Here is a 16,576-nt window from a genome sequence, read left to right on the forward strand (position 1 = left end):
TCTCACCCAAGGTGGGCCTGGAGAGCAGTGTTGGCAACAGCCCGAAATCCTGCACGTCGCCCTTCGTAAGCGCCCAAAGTTAACGGGGCCAAAACATCTTCGTCCTTTCCTTTGGTTTGATTCACTTGCTGGGCAAACAGCTGGGGACAGGGAGGGAGAAACCACAGGGCCAAATGAACTGCCATCACGTGGCCATGAAACAGCAGTAACAGCTCATGTCCTGGGCACGGGCAGTGCCAGGGAATGTTTGTTCCAGCCTCCCCGAAGGTCTTTTTTTCTCACCCCACTGCTGTTCCCAGGTTCCTTGGTGGCAAACCCCAGCAGCCAGGTCCAGGCTTTCTGCCTCCTTCTCCAGCTGGGAAAAGCAGTTAGAGCCAACCGCTTCGGGGGAGGCCGGGGGGTGGGCATGGTTTAAAGGGGAGCATGTGATAAAGCTGTGGCCTTTAAGGAAAAAAGGAGAAAAAAAAAAAAAGAAAAAAGCAGCCTTTCCACTTTAAAACAAAATAATAAAACCAATCTTCTCAGACCCAAAGTAGAAAAAAAACCTGTTCAAATTGCAGCCTGGGCATGACAAGGCACGCCTGTGATTTCTCAATCAAGTGACAACGTGCCCAGCGTCGGTGGGGGCAGGCGGGGGCTCCTCACGTCAGCCAAGGCCAGCTCAGCCGGCTGAGACCAGGTACCTGCAAATCCCAGCTGGGCAAGGCTGAGAAATGTCACCTGGAGCGGGGAGGGCAGAGAGCCTCTGGGACTGAGCCATTGCGTCAGTGAAAATTAGCTACTGAGCTGGAAACACAAACGCCTTTTTTATTTCTTTGCCCCTGTAAACCAGGCAGGAGCCTGGAGGACTGAGGCTGGAGATGCAGGAAGGCTGGAAAAACACACACCACCCCCCCCCCCTTTGTTATCCTCAGCCTTCAGGGAGCGGGGAAGGGCTGTGCCCATCCCCAGGGCATCTCCCACCCACCCTCTTCCCTGGGTGTGGGCTGAGGCAGGGAGTTCTTCCTAGTGCTGAGCTGTGGGAAGTGATGCGCTCCCTGCTCTTCATGCCGGGCAGAAGGACAAATCCTTCCCATTTCCACTCATTCTCTTACACATTTCCCATTTTGTTGTTGTACTGGGAACCCAGCAAAGCCCACCTGAAGGGAGATGCAGGATTCCTCTCTGCTGGGTCTCCTGCCCCTGCAAGGGCTCAGCACTTGCCCTTAGGATAGTACGTACCTGTGGCTAATTAACAGATGGCCAACAGAGCTCAAGGCATTCACAGACTTGGGATGGATCCAGACAATCAAGCCCCTAATCTTAACGATTGAGTCCCCATCTCCCAGTTCTTCCAGCAGTGCTCCTCATCACAGACTTTTGGCGGTACCTCCTGGTTTCTACAGGACCAGGAGCACGGGGGGTTGGGGACACGTGCCCGATGAGCTCACCAGGACGAGCACGCAGCGGGCACCGATTTCCAATTTGCTTGCGTGCCATAAATTTGCACAGAGCGCGGCAGGGACCCAGCGCTCCGCAGATGAGACCTGCTCTCGGTAACAGGCGAGCACCCGGCGTGCGGCTGAGGAGCAGGCGACACCGTTTGGGCCTTTGAACCTCACCGGAGCAGGCAGGATTTCTCCCATCCCGTCCTGCAGAAGAGGAGATCTAAGAGCGGCTCCCACCAGCAGCATCTGGCTGGAGGAGGGGGCCAGCTCACGGGGTTCACTCCAGAGCATACTTTCTTCCCTTTTTTTCTTTTTTTTTAATTTTTTTTTTTTTTAATGAACAGTAATAATCCTCCTCTTTTTTTTTTTTTTTTTTAAAAAACAATTTGAAAATATCTCTGACATGCGGGGAAAAATAATGAATTCCGTTTTTCGCCTGCGTTCTCTGATCTGTCAGTCTGCACCCAGGAGGCGCACACAGGGGGAGGAGGAGGAGGCAGGGGGTGCTGGCCTACATCGGGGAGAGAATGATTTTCCTGCCTCTTCCCCCTTCCAGGAGAAGGCTCGGGCATGTCCTGCAGTTGAGGGGAGACAGGCTGTTCCGCCTGTCCCTTCCGCAATCTTTCTCTTTAGCCCTTTCTATTTCTGTTTGCGGGAGGGTGTCGGGGGGGGGTTTGTGGCTGCAGTAGAGAGGGATGTGTTTGGAGGACCCTTCTGCAGTCTGGCTCTTCCCTGGTGCCCTTGGGCTTGGGGGATGTCACCCACCAGGTCCCTGCTCCTTCTCCACGCCTGCTGGCTGACAAACCGAGCAGCCTTTGTTGGTCCCGAGACAGATTAGCCCAAAGCTGCGTTGTTCAGTTTTACCATCACCCCAAAGGGGTCTGAAACCACAGCCCAACGTAAGGTTGCTGAAGGTGCTGCAGCATCCACAGAGTTCCACGTGCCAAACCACAGCCCTTCTTCCCAACTGGATGGGGGTCGTGCCCAGCTCCCAGCATGGGACTGCCACTGGTCCCGGTGTGGGGCAGCTGGGCAGAGCAGCAGGGCTTGCACAGGAGCTGATCCAGCTGGGAAAGCCTGGGATTCGAGGTGACTTTACTGCCAGTTAAGCAGACCCCACAGTCTCTCTGTGCCTCAGTTTCCCTTCTTTGCCATTCACAGTTTCCTGTGCTGGGGTGGGTGTGGGACAGGGGATCACAGTAATGAAGTTGATTATCACAGTGGTAACAAGGCCAGTCGGGCAGATAATTTTTCCTGCTTTCCTATCCCATCCCTCACAACACATCTGGGAAGCTTTACCCTGACCTTCCTCCGTGCCCTGACTGGCAGAATTGGAGCTGTTACTTATGATCACCATGGGTCACGCATCTGCCTCCTCATCCTCAGCAATCCCCTTCGCTTTTAGGAGCGCCAGGATGACATGAGCAAAGCAAAACATCTCCCTCCCAAAACTTCAGGACCCAAGTTAGGGCTTGGCAGCAGCTGTTTGATCCATCCAAACACCAACTTGATTGGGAGAATTAAATGAGGAACTGGCAAATGCAGTATATTGGCTGGGGTTGTATTTCCCTTTCACCTGGAAGAGGAAATTTTAAGTTTCTTACTCTTTGCCATGAGAGTATTTCACGTAAACAATCAATACTTAGCCAGCTAAGTATTAGTATTAGCCCGTCTGCCCCCACACACAGCATCTGGCTGTTTATTAAAGCTTGGAAAGGTTTGCAAAACGTTTTTTTTTTTTTTCCCCTTGTACAAAAGGCTTTTCAGCAGAATACAAACGGTCCCTTATCCTGTGTCAGATCTGCTCCTGTTTTCTCCAAAAACGGATGCTGCCCAGAGCCGGGTCTCACAAAGGATTTCAGAACTTTGAAGTTTGGTTTAATTCCAATCTGACATGAAAATAAAATACTTAAAACACTCTCTAGGAAAGAATCTGGGACCAACACCCCCACCCAGCTTGAAAAAGCAAAGGGATAGTCCTCCACATGACCTGGAGAAGGGTTTGGTGGGGCAAGATCAGCCTCTCCTGGACAGAGAGTGGGAAAGCTTCGCTGGCATTAAATGCAGGGTAAGGCATGGATCTGAGGAATCTGCATTCTCCAGCAGGACACGGTTGCACCCCAGAAATCCAGCCTGCTGACCCAAAGGACTCTGGAAAATGTGGGACTTTGGGCAGCTCGATGGGAAGATTAGGGAGGGAAAGGGGGAAGAAAAAAGATTTTAGGAAATATTAGTAGTTTGTTTCCCATGAGCTTCGTAATGTGAGGAAGGTCCCCACATTGTGCTCAGCTGCAGAGACAGACAGGAGGGGAACAGGTTGCTCTGAGTCACCCTCCCCTGGCTGCCTGGGCATCATCCCTGTGTCCCCTTGGGATGGAGAGGAGGCGGCATCATCACTGGCAGCCCACCCTCCCACTTATACACACACACACTGAGGTGCCACAAGACAAATAGGACCGAGAAAGAGATGCACTATTTAAACTTTCATCACTATTTTTCTCCCTGCTCCCCTTGTTTCTTTTGATTTATTTTTCAGCGTGTTTTCCCCAGGCTGTGCTGTTTGTCTGCATCTGTTTCCTCTCCGCCTTTGCTCGGCAGCAGCCAGGCACCTTTCTGAGGGTACCCGCTGCTGCCCTGCATTTTTCAGGCTGCCCAGGCTCAGCTCCCCTGGGTCAGCAAGAAGAACGAGGCAGAACTCCAGCAGCAGAGCAGCATCAGGCTGGGGTAGATGTGGGATGGACACTGAGGGACCACAAAGGGCCTTTAGACATGACATAGAATCCTAGAATGGTTTGGATTGGAAGGGACCTTAAAGATCATCTTGTTCCACCTCCCCTGCCCTGGGCAGGGACACCTCCCACTAAACCAAGTTGCTCAAAGCGCCGTACAACATGGTCTTGAACACCTCCAGGGAACACTTCCCCCTTCTGTTATCCATCCCTGGCCAAGCAAGGACCCTAAGGCACTTCGTTAAGACTTTGTATCACACAGACCATGCCAACACTGTAGGAGAGCCCCATCCCATCACCATCCTTCCCAGGGTGGGTGACCCTGCCAGGGCTTGGCAGGAGAGACACAGGAAGGGTGCCAGTCACGCAGGCATCCTCCAAACCACCAGCCTTCCATCCCACAACGTCAGCAGGACCAGAGCCTGGCAGTACACAGGGTAGGGGGCTGTAGGCTTTGAGGCAGTGCCAGCCTTGACACCATAGCCAGCATGGCCTCTCTAAATCGACAGTGCACAACACGGACTGATGTTTTTCAGCCTGCCTGATGTAGGGAAGGAGGACACAGGCAGCTTCGCTGGTTGTTTTCCTTGCAGAAGAGCCTCACCTCACCCTACTGAGCAGCCTGCAGACAGACATGGTCTTCAGGCTTCAGATGTAGGATGCAAAGGAGAAATCTGGTCCGTCATGCTTGGAGCAGGGGGGTATTATGAGTTGGAGTCAGGGCTCTCAACCCCATTTGCAAACTTGAACCACTTGTTCTATATCGTCCCTTTTTCCTTACCTGCCAGAGCTCCTCATCTGCAAAGGGATCACAATTCTAATTGCATCAGGAAGGGGAGAGGTGGAATGGATGCGTGCCAAGGTGGTTGAGGGGGAAGACAGGCCAGGATTAGGTTTCCTCCAGAGCTCAGGTCACCGAGCCCCACAGACTTGCCATAAGTCTCTGATTAGTGTTGCCCTGAAAAACAGAACCCCTGACAGCACCCAGACACAGCAAAATCTCAGCCTTTAAAGTGCTGGACAAAACCTCAGAGCCTGTTTATATCCTTCCTTGCTCTGAAGAGCTGCTGGAAATCTGAATCCTAAATGTGTAAAGTCCTGATAAATGAAAAGCTAAACATTCATGTAGCTGTAAGCTGCTCTGCAGTGGTTTAGGTCCTCACAATTTGTAGCCTTCAGGCTTGATAATACAGTGAGATCCCAGACAGCCTGCTGGGAAACTACTGCCAGAAACACCCTTCCTACCAGGGGCTTCTCTTATCCACTGTACCAAGCTCCATCCTAAAAGCAGGGTTTTTTTCTAGCCCATTTTTCTCCTTTTGGGAAGCTGTCCTTGATGAAACCGAGAACCTTCTTTCTTCCCCAGTGTCCAAATTTTCCTGCTTTTCCCTTGTCTTCTCCCAACCTTCCCCCAGTTCTTTCACTGCAAAGTTTCCCAGCCTTCATTTTTCCCCAGTTAAACAAGCCAATCTCTTCTGATCTCACCTGGTCCAAAAGCTGCTCTTTTCCTTTGATCAGCTCCACAGCCTTTCTCCCTGCCTGTCTCAAACTGAGTTCAACATCCATGAGTGTGGTCAAACCCCTCTGAGGTCTCCAGAGCCCCTTTGCAGAGCAACACCACTGACCTCTGCAAAACACCCCAAGGCTGGAGGGGAAGCAGATATTGGCTTCAAAGAGGAGGCAGCTCCCAGCAGTTATCAAGCAGCGAGGCGGATGTGCCAGTCCCAAGTGGAGCACAAAAATGATAGAGCAGCTAATTAACTCATTTTGTTGAACATCATTAACACCAAGCTTATTGTCAAAGTCACACCCTGCCGGTCTTGCTACGTTAACCACTTGGCAGAGGGCAAGTGCCTGCTCCTTCTTGGAGCAGGACAGGATCTTCCTGGGGAGGTAAGGAGATCGCAGAGCCTGCAGGTTGAATCCTGCTTCTTTCCCAAGCATCTTGACAGCCAGCAAACCCAGGCTCAAAACACCCCAGCATGGACCAGAGACTGAATTTGCAAAGGAAAATGTTCTTTGCAGGATTCATCATGAAAACGCTCCCCCCCAGCAGGCAGCTGGATGCAGATCAGACCGGGTACAGTCACCCAGAGCAAGTGTGCTATGATGCCCTCATAAGCTTGACTTGTCTACAAGAGGCAAACATGCCTCTGACATGCCTGCAATGCGACATCTGAATACACAAACAAGCAAGGCTTCCAGATCGATCCTCACTGCACGAGAGGGTCAGCTGAGCCAGCAGAATCCCTCTGGGCTGTCTCCCTGGGGCTCCCTGCACTTTCCTTGCTGTAGAGACAAAATACAGGAGCAAACATACCCATCTTCACCTTGGCTTCATCATCTCCATGGGGCCTCATGTTTGCAGAGGGCTGTCTTGCTGGGAGGCAGCTGGCCCAAGTGCTGTTAGGAAAAAGCTGGGGATGCTTTTGGCCTAGGCTTAGACCCAAGCTTTGGGAGTAGGAAACATCTCCCAACAGTTTGTGATGACCAAGAGCATCTTCTGGTCACTGTTCTTTGCTTAACACACATATAAGATGAGCCCGGAGTGCCACAGACCCTGCAGGGACGATGAGCGATGCATCTGTGATGCCTTACCCAGGGGATCTCCTTCCTCAGGGGGACACTTGTGCTGAGTCTCACATCAGCTGAGCATTTCTTACAGCTAACACGGCTCAGAGCAATCCTTGGGGGCTGCTCTGTATCTGCCTTTCCAGCCCAGGAGCTGGGCTGAATCTCTCAACACCGTCCCAAGAGGAGTTGGGTTACACAAACTCAACAGCGAGGAAGTACCAGCCACAACAACGAGAGGGGGGAAAAAAACCAAAACAAAACCCAAAAAACCCCCAAAAAACCACAGCAGTCAGTGTTAATTAGGACGAAGAGCTGGTGGCTGGAGGGCTTTTTGCTTTCTCCACTTCCAAGAGCTGACTTCTGCCTGGAGGATCCTGTTATCTCAATAAATATTGCTAATAATTGAGGCTCTGTCTGCTCACCACAGCTCTGGCCAGCTGACCGGCTGCCGGGAGCGTTTAGAGACATCCATGTTCTTTCTTAGTCAAAACTGCGGTGTTAGCCCGGGGTATCAGTTCAGCATTGATTAATTCTGCGGGGTCCCATTGATTAATCATACAGTTAAGGCTCACAGGGCGGGACTGTGTGCAGGAAAGCCTCTAACTAGCCAAGTAATTTAAGAAGTTGCTGAATGCACAGCCCAAGAGCAACACTCATTTATTCGTATTTCTTTATGCTGATGTGCTGTAAAATGGGCTTTTCCCAAAGCACTCCAAAGGGCAAGGAGCAAAGACCCCAAGCTGTCCTTACTCACCCAAGCAGCTCACAGCTACAGAGAACAGATTAATTCCTGTCCAAGGCTGGTTTAAAAATATTCAGCAAGCCCTGTGTTTTGACAGAAAATCAGGGGTTTGATGGGGAGAAGCCTGTCGTGGTTTCTTTGGAAGGTTTTGTCTGCAGTGAAGACAAGGACAGTTCCCCAGCTGTGGTCCTGAGCACACTGTGAGGAGCAGGAGATCTGCCGGGGCTTTTCACCTCCCAACCCAGAAGGTCTCAGTGCAATGGACATTTGGGGATAATCTGTCTGGACTCCCACCTCAAACAGCTGCATGTCATCCTTCTCCCCAGCTTGTTCCTACTCTTGTGGGCTTGAGCCATCATGGATCCCTTCTCTTTCTCATTTCATTCTCTTTTCAAACTTTCCAGGCATGTAAAGGTTAATTCCATTTTCTTTGCCTTCAGGAATAAACCCACCCCCACAACCCCAAACAACCCTTCCTATTTATATCCCTTTCTAATCAGAAAGGCTAGCACTTCTGCATCTATGTGATTAAAAATTGGGAGACCATATTCTGTGGTGGTGCCTTATTATAACAACCAATTCTGGGAGCACAGTGGATGAATAATGGATCATGGCTCTACGCTACCGGCTTCTTGCTTTACCTTCTTTCTTCTTCCCTTTTTATCTTTCATTCTTCTCTTCCTCTTCCCTGCTTTCCCAGGCTGGAGTTTGAGTGTGGAAGGAAAACATCCATCCTTCATTTTGCAGAAGTTAGAGCTGTTAAGAGACATTGCTGATTCCTATTCACCAGCCCCTCTGCCCCCCAGCCTGATCCCCTGGTTAGTGAGCTGGAGACCATCAATCATTCATGGCTGCACAAATAACTGGGGGATGATAATCACCTACTTGGGAAAATGTAACCAGTTCCCTCTCCTTCTCATTTCCTTAAGCAGCTCCCCAAGTCTTGCTGCTCATCCAATAGTGGGAAACAGGAGCAAACCAAGATTTTCTGGCACGAGGAAAACAAGTGGTTCCATGCACGAGGTTGTCACCCTGTGCCATGATGTCCCCTCAGTTTCATGGGGAGCTACGGGACAGGCTGGACTGCTTTGAGGGGGTGATGTTAAGCCAGTGGCTGCCAAAAAAAAGTCTTCAGCTGTCAGCAAGTGGGGAAGGACACCAGTGAGGAATATTAAACAACCCACCATAAGAGTCGCTTCATTTAATACCAAGAGACTCTTCAGAGAAAGGCTTGTGGGTTGGTTTTTTCCCTGCTTCACTAGATGAATTTCCAATATTGTACAAGCTGAGGTCAAATTCAATTAATAGCTTCAGTGAGGGAGAAAAAACTATTGAAAAATATCAGGGTGTTGTTTGTTTTTTTTTTTTTTAAACAGCATCAACTCATCCAATGAAAGGGTTGTTTTTTAAAAAGTGAAAAGAAATACTTTCTTAATAGTTAAACAGCATCAGAAAGAACCAGAATTTTCCACATTTTCATATTTCAGAGGCTGGCGCATTTCAACTAACCCAAACTACAGATTTTCACAGGTTTTTTTTTTCCACTCTTGTAGCCTGAAAAAAAACATACATTTTGGATCCATGTAGAAAAGCTTCCCCCCCAGTCCCTGGGTTCCACCCACTGAGCTGAAAAATCCCATTACTCACAGCGTTTGGCAGATGTGTATGTGACCAGCGTTGTGTGCAACCAGCACATCTGCCTTGCCTACAAATCCTGTGCGGATGCGGGCAGCCACCTTTGAATTGTCAGAGAACATAATCCCTTTCCATCTCCCGAATTCAGCCCAGCACTGGAGGAGCCAGTGAGGAGCTTTTCAATATTTCTCAGCCAGCTAAAAATACTGGGGCAGCTCAGGAGCAGACGCAGAGACACACTCAGGGATTTCAGAGAGGTCTTTGGCCAACTTTGACATTCACTTTTGGTGCCAGCCCGCTCAGGGAGGGGGAAACAGCTCTGACTTGTAACAAAAGCAGCTCCACTTTGGTGGAAAAATGGCAGGTCTCCCCCAGTGAGGATGCTGAAGGGTAGGAGGCTTCTGCCACCTGTTCCTGAGCTGGGTGTGAAGCAGCAATTTCTTCCTACACCCTTTGCTAACATGAGCTCTTCTGCTGGAGCAAGAGAGGGGCAGCAATGGATATGCCTTTCCACTGTTTCTGCTGGTTTCCCAATGCTGCGTGGGCCTCGAGAGCTCCAGAAGCCAGCCATGAGGTAGCTGGACAACACGTCTGTCTGTAGCAAGACCTGCATTTGGTTGCCCAAAGGATCTGGTTGGGAAGAGCTAGACTGACAGCTGTACAGACCCCTCCATCTTCAGAGCAGGTACTGTCTAGAGCAGACCCAGTCATAGAAGAGTTTGAGTTGGAAGGGACTCCTTAAGGCCATCTAGTCCAACCTCCCCTGCAATGAGCGGGGACATCTTCAGCTAGATCAGGGTGCTCAGAGCTCAGTCCTACCTGACCTTGAATGTTTCCACAGATGAGGCATCTCCCACCTCTCTGTGCAACCTGGGCCAGTGTCAGGGTGGCAGAGATGAAAGGTCCTCTCTGCAGGATGAAAGGGCATCCCCTTTCTCCAGCTGAATTTCCATCTCTTACCATGCTGGGGGTGCTTAGCCTTGCCAGGCTTCAAGAGCTAGTCACAAAAGAGGAGACTATGCCCAGGTGCCCCTCATCTCCAGGTTCCCTATTTCCATCCCTCCTTGTCTGTGGCATGAAGTGCCTCCCAACACAAGGAACGGAGATGCCCAGGGGCCGTGTGGTACCAGCAAAACCTCGGTCCTGGAATGAGGACGCAGCCTCACACAGGCTGTCAGGCTGAGGTGGTTTCAAAGGAATGTCTCCTTGACACCGCCGGCAAAATCTGCTTTCACAGAGGGAGACGCTTAAAAGACTCGCTGCGGTGCGAGGGAGTCTGACCAAATGAGAGGAGTTTCGCAACCTTTTGTGCAGCGAGACGGCAGCAGAGATGAGCGAAAGCGACAGGCAAATCAAAGCAGGGTGAGGGAGTGCTCAGGGGTTCCTCTATCCCTTCCTGATGGAGGGCTGGCAAGGGAGCCCTCTTCAAAGGCAGATGGGCTGGAAACCACACTCCTGATGCCCATAATAAGCTGTTTTCCCCCCCAAAGTGCAATAGACAACAGTCCAAACCCAGCTCTCCCGCCCTTCTCCTCCCAATCACACTCACCTACCTTCCAATTTGCAGCCAGAGGAACAGGGGTCAGCCCAGAGCCCCTCTGAGCCCCATACCCTGTGTCCAGCAGCAGCCAGTTATAGGTGCCTGGGGAGGAAAAGAAAAGCCGGGCCATTTCCTTCAAATGCTCTCCATCCTTCCACAGTTTGCACCTTGGGACGTCCTGGACCAGAGGTGCTATTTAGTAGCCCTTAGTGGATTTCTCTACTACAGGCTTGATCCTTCATATTACTGCAAAGCTCAGACAACCACCTGGGCCGTGTCCCCTCTAAAATTTGAGCCAGTCTCTGCTGGCTCAAATCTGGGGCACAGCTTTTATGCAAGCAGCAAAAGGCAAGCCAGCATGGTGGGATGGCATTGCATGATGCCACAGCCCCATCAAAGCCAGCTGCAGAGGTTTGAGAGGTCATAGTCCCCACAGGGAGCAGCAGGAATGTTGGTTTAATGCTATAGCGAATGACATTGTCTCCTCTGTGCCATTTCCTTGCAGTTCCTCCAGATGATCCTGTCATTATGGGGGGACCCATCATCAGCCTGAGAGCAGGAGACCCCCTCAACTTGACCTGCCACGCAGACAACGCCAAGCCAGCAGCCTCCATCATCTGGATGCGGAGAGGAGAAGTCATCAACGGAGCCACTTACTCCAAGGTGAGGCAGGATGGGTTGGGGACAAAGGCTGTGCCATTCCCTGGCTTCAGGAAGGTGGACCAGGCCTGACACTGCTCTTCACACAGCCCCAGAATATCTAGGGCAGCACCTTCAGCTCTGCAGAGCTGAGACTCCCACCCCACATCACCCCACACAAGCTCCCCCATGGAGAGGCTGGGAGGCAAACAGGAGGATGCAAGTGAGAAACCACAAGCTGTCACCAAAATGGGCTCCACTCTGAATTTGGCTGGCTTTTTGTCCCCCTCTCACAGCTTGTAAATTGCCTGGTGTGTGCACTTCTCCCCCCAAAAATCCCACCTGCGTGTGGTGTTAATATTGTGCAGAGCAACACACTGACCTGGCTGTAGCAGAGCCTCTGGATCGAAAAGTGGTTGCAGTGACATATGTCTCCTCCTCCAGCTGCAATTTTCCATGAAGAATTGTCAGGGCTGTTGGCATTTTTTAATTTAAACAGAAAGCCTTTATTGGGTCATAAAGGAAAACATCAAAGAGCAATCAGCAATGTACTCAGAATGGGTACCCACATGTTCTCCTGTTTATAGATGCCTGATAAGTAAGTGCTAAAGATTCAGTAACACTTGACATTTCTAATGAAAATTTCTAAAGAACATAATTCGAGACATAAAATGGGTCAGTTTGCAGCCATTTGTAATGCAAGCAAACTTCAAAGTCGGGAGTCAAAGGCATCCCTCTCAAGCTCTTGAAGATCTTTTAATAAACATTTCACCCTCTGCTGCCACTGCGAAGCCTCCACCCAGCTTCATTCCAGCAACATCCCGCTCCGCTGGGAGAAGCCGAGGAGCCAGAGCGCCCTCCTCTCCTCCTCCCTGTCACTCTGCAGAGCACACCAACATCTCAGCTCCCTCCATCCAGCTGAGGAGTGTGAAGAGAGGGGGAAATTGCCCCATCTCCCTGCCTGCGATGCAAGAGGCAGCACTAATTAAAGCCAGGGAGAACTGACCTCTCACTCTCTCAAATCAAGTGAAATTAATTAAAATCCAAGCCATTGACATACAGCTGTTTATAAGTTATTCTGCCCACCCCAAGCCGCCTTCTCCACTGCAGATTGCTCAGACCTGACCCTGGGGAACCAGCACCGAAGCCCTTTCCCTTTCAGACCCACAACGAATGGGTAGCAGGGAAGAAAGAATCCCCCACCTTTATCTTCGTTAAATTATTTCCAACAAAATAAACCTCCCGCAGCAGATCTCTCAGGCTGCAGCTCCACCTCACATGTGGGACAGACTTTTCCATAACATTTTAAGCAGCTGCCAGGGATGGTCTGGGAGGGGAGCCCTGTTCTGCAGGGGGGAAGCATCTCCCCTGGGCTCAACAGAACCTCAATGTCTGAGGCTGAACCTCGGCATCTCCTGATTTGCAGGAGATTTCCATGAGCCCCTTCCACAAACACAGCCCTGCACAAGCAGGGAAAAGCAATGCTCCAGGGCCCGGGGGTGGTCAAGCCAGCACCTCTAACTTGACCATTTTTGTGATTGTCTTAACCTTGTGAAAGGTTAAAAAAGTAAGACACCCCTCAGAAAAACTAACAGCCAATTTTAGCTATTTTTTGAATGGGAGGGTTTGATTTTTGGGGCCTGAGAAGCCTTTCCCTTTTGAAGCTCCCTTTAAGATTATTCCTCAATTTTTTTTTCCTTTCTACTTTCTCAATAAAATTAAAACCCAACCCCGATATCATTTATGCAGATATTCCAGTCAACCAAAAAGCAGCACTGTTCAGGTTACTGATTGCCTGAAACCCTTTATACTAAGTGATAATTTCTTTGTTTCTCTGAATTTCCAATCCACCACCTGATTAATATGCATCCCCCCCCCAATCACAGCCAGAATAGCCATAACTGACTGAAAACCCCCCATACTTAACCCAATTTTTATTGAAGGGGACAGGGACTGGTCCCTAGAGCCATATTCTAGGATCCTGCAGGGTTTGGAGGCCAACCCAGAGCTCAGGGGCACCTGGGGGGAAGGTACTACACAGCCAGGAACCACAACGCTCAGTTTGGGGGGTCACCACATCCTCGGCATCAAAAATGGGGATGTCCCACAAGGGAAGGGCACACAGGGTGACAACAAAGCAAGCACAGGGCAGCATCCTCACCACCAAGGGAGGAACAGGAGGGGCAACATCCTTACCACCAAGGGCACAAGATGAGCAGAGCAGGTTTGGTGGTCATAGCAAAGTCATGCACAGCTCAGCAATCTCCAGGAAGTCCATAGTGATGAGGCAGCTCCAAAGCCAAGGCAGGAAATCTAGTCCACATCATCACACCCAAAACAGAGCCTGAGCTAGAGCTGGAGCTTAAATACAGCTCCTGGGTGAAGAGCTCTTGGGTAGAGTCCCCAGATAAGGTTCATCAGGGAAATTAAGTTCTGTTGGTGCCCTCAGGCCCTGACCATCACATACTAATAGGTCTCAGTCCTGCTTCTCCCCAGTTTCTGGTCTGATTATGGTGACAGTGTCTCAGCATCGTTCCTTGTCTAGTGTGCTAGAGAGGAACAAGGCTGTGTGTGCGAACGCTGTGTCATGATGAGCCCAGGTGGTGAAAGCATTAGTCCTCCTGCCATATATTTATAATTCAATAAAGCACTTGTCTTACATTGTGAGGAGGAAACTTGAAGGATACAGACTTAGCGAGAAAAGCTGCCTGGTAGGGTCCAAAATACATAGTTATGGGATGGATGTGTCCATGGGCATTTACCACTATTATTAATGGCTGGGAAAAGCTGTGTTTCTGGTGTGTCTGGCATTTCTTGTCCCCAGAGGGTGTTGATAAACTGGAGAGAGGTCAGAGGAAAGCCCAGGGAATGACTACAAAATTGAAAACCGAGTAACATTTTGAGAGCTTCAATCACTTTAATTGACCAAAACCAGGGCTACAGGGTGACATGACCACGATCTGTAAGGACTTGCAGGAGGATTAGGAGTTTGATAAAGCTCCCGCTGATAAAGGCATGGCAGGGCACCACGGCTAGAAGTTGAAGTCAGATAAGTCCAGGGAAGAAACAAGGTGCCAAGGCTGAGCAGATGGAGCTGGTTAACCACTGCTGGACCAGGCTCGAGGTTTTGGGTCTCTGGCATCCTTGGGTCTCCATCACAATGACCACCAGCACGAGGCCAGCCAGAGTGGTGATGATTTACCGTGGGCTGGCTGGACCAGTGTGTGGCAGCGGGGGACCCGTGGCCAGGATCAGTCCCGTGCCACTGCCAGCCCGTGTCACCACTCATTGCTGTGCAAAGTGGCCTGGGCAGCTGGCACAGAAGGTGACAGCAGGTTCAAGAAGCTGCTTCCCCTATCTCTCCCCAGCTCCCTCTTTCCTGGGATGGTGGGTGACACAAATCTTGCCGGAGCTGTGATTCCCAGGTCCAGGCACAGCAGGGCTGGAGGGAAGCAGATGGGAGTTAAGTGCCCAATTCCCAGGGAAGCGCAGTGAAATTTGCCTGTGCTGTTCCCCTAAGGCTTCTTGGCAGATTCCAGCCAGAGGGACTGTTATTGCAGAGCGCACTGCTTGGCTGGGAAACTCGCAGGAGCGAGGGCTGTGCAGAGCCTGGCACAACTCTCGGCCAGGGGAAGGGACCTCTCTCCTGTAGGAAACTGCCTTTTCTCATCTTCATTTCTCACCCCACAGACACTTCTCCGTGACGGCAAGAGGGAGAGTATCATGAGCACCCTTTTCATCGCCCCCTCCGACATTGAGAACGGGGAGAGCATTGTCTGCCGCGCCACCAACAAAGCCATTCCCAGTGGGAAGGAGACCTCCGTCACCATTGATATCCAGCGTGAGTAGGCGGCCAGCCGGACCAGATCTGGGTACTGTGGGATCCCAGCCTTCCCACTCTCTCCATCACATCCCCAGGGCTGCCCGCATGGGTCTCACCCCAGTCAGGGGCAGGGTGCTGGGGTTTGGGGGTTTCCCTTTACTGGTATATTAATACAGTGAAGTCAGAGACGGCTCTCATCTCCCCTGAACTCTGTGGGGCATGAGGCATGAGATGGAGACGGACACCCACAGGGACAGGCTACTTCCCAGCTTTTATGTCTTGTATCTGTGGATTTGAGCGGAAGCAGCACCGGCTGCCGTGCTCTGGGTGGCCGGTGGGTGTTTCATGTGGCCAGAACGCGTGCCCTGATCATCGTCTCTGGGTTCTCTGGAGCAGGGATGGATCCCAATTGGTTTTGGCTGAGCAAGCAGTGTCTCTGGACTCAACCAGTAGCAGAGATAATGCCCATTAAGGTTTCTGGTACAAAAACATGTGTTTCCAGTCTTACAAGCTGTTCAATGCTAAGTTTTTTGTATTGTTCTCCACTGAGACAGCATGTTAGACACCCAGTTGGTGGGAAGTCTCCCTCCCGTGAAACAACAGCTAGTGTCAGTCACCATCTGATGGGGACAGGTGTCGAGAGCCACATCACTTATGCTTTACCGTAAATCCATGAAGCAAAATCTTCCTCCTCAACAATTCACGTTTTGCAGGTCTCTTCCCTCCTCCTCTGCAATAGCTGTTGCTCTCGGGCTCATCCTGACCTCCCTCCAGCCGGGCTTCATTTGCAGACACACAATTCCTGCAGCTGTATTTACCAACAATTTGCAAATGCAGGGTGTTCGATATTAGCATGCCAGCTGCTTTCCAGAGTCCAATTAAAACTGGCTCAACAAACTCAAGCACAGCAGAAAATTCACCATTTAAGACTTCCAGCTTTTGCTGCCGGAAGATTAACAGGCTCTTGGGTCGCTGGATAGCATGTCCTGACAGCACCGGCCAGATAAAATGAGATAATAGCATGGGTTATTTCACAGCCGGCAAACAGTTACAATAGCTGGAGACGCACAGGCGTTCTCACAAACAACGCGAAGCCGGAGACATCATTACACTGTGCTGTACAGTGCGGGGCAGGGGACGTGAGCTGAATCTCTGAGCCTGACAGAATCTGCTCTGAAAACAGAAAGACCCGATAAAGAACACCAATTTCCACTCCAAGCCATTAAATACTCCATGCTGTGAAAGTAATAATAATAATATCCTATCCAGCTATTAAAAGTATGTTGTTCTTAATGGGGTCTAATGAGGATATCAATTTCCCAGTGCTGGATGGGTGATGGAGGGACAGAAAAATACCAAGATGGATTAACCAGCCTGCAGTGGGGTGGATTTCATCCCGGACGGAAGAGCCTGCTCTAGATGCTGCCCAGTCCATTAGGTTGCACTCCCAACCTGGTAGGCAACTGG

The 16,576-nt window shown here is 50.6% G+C and overlaps 1 protein-coding gene across 1 annotated transcript in view; it reads left to right on the forward strand.

Moving 5' to 3' along the window:
• Positions 1-16,576, forward strand: part of KIRREL3 (kirre like nephrin family adhesion molecule 3) — a 130,491-nt gene that overhangs the window by 60,543 nt on the left and 53,372 nt on the right. Inside the window, exons 5-6 of the mRNA XM_074162283.1 lie at positions 11,153-11,310; positions 14,977-15,127. Of these exons, the coding sequence (XP_074018384.1) occupies positions 11,153-11,310; positions 14,977-15,127 (309 nt within the window). The remainder of the gene's footprint in view (positions 1-11,152; positions 11,311-14,976; positions 15,128-16,576) is intronic.

Source organism: Numenius arquata, chromosome 22 (genome assembly GCF_964106895.1).
Source record: "Numenius arquata chromosome 22, bNumArq3.hap1.1, whole genome shotgun sequence".
Taxonomy (NCBI): domain Eukaryota; kingdom Metazoa; phylum Chordata; class Aves; order Charadriiformes; family Scolopacidae; genus Numenius; species Numenius arquata.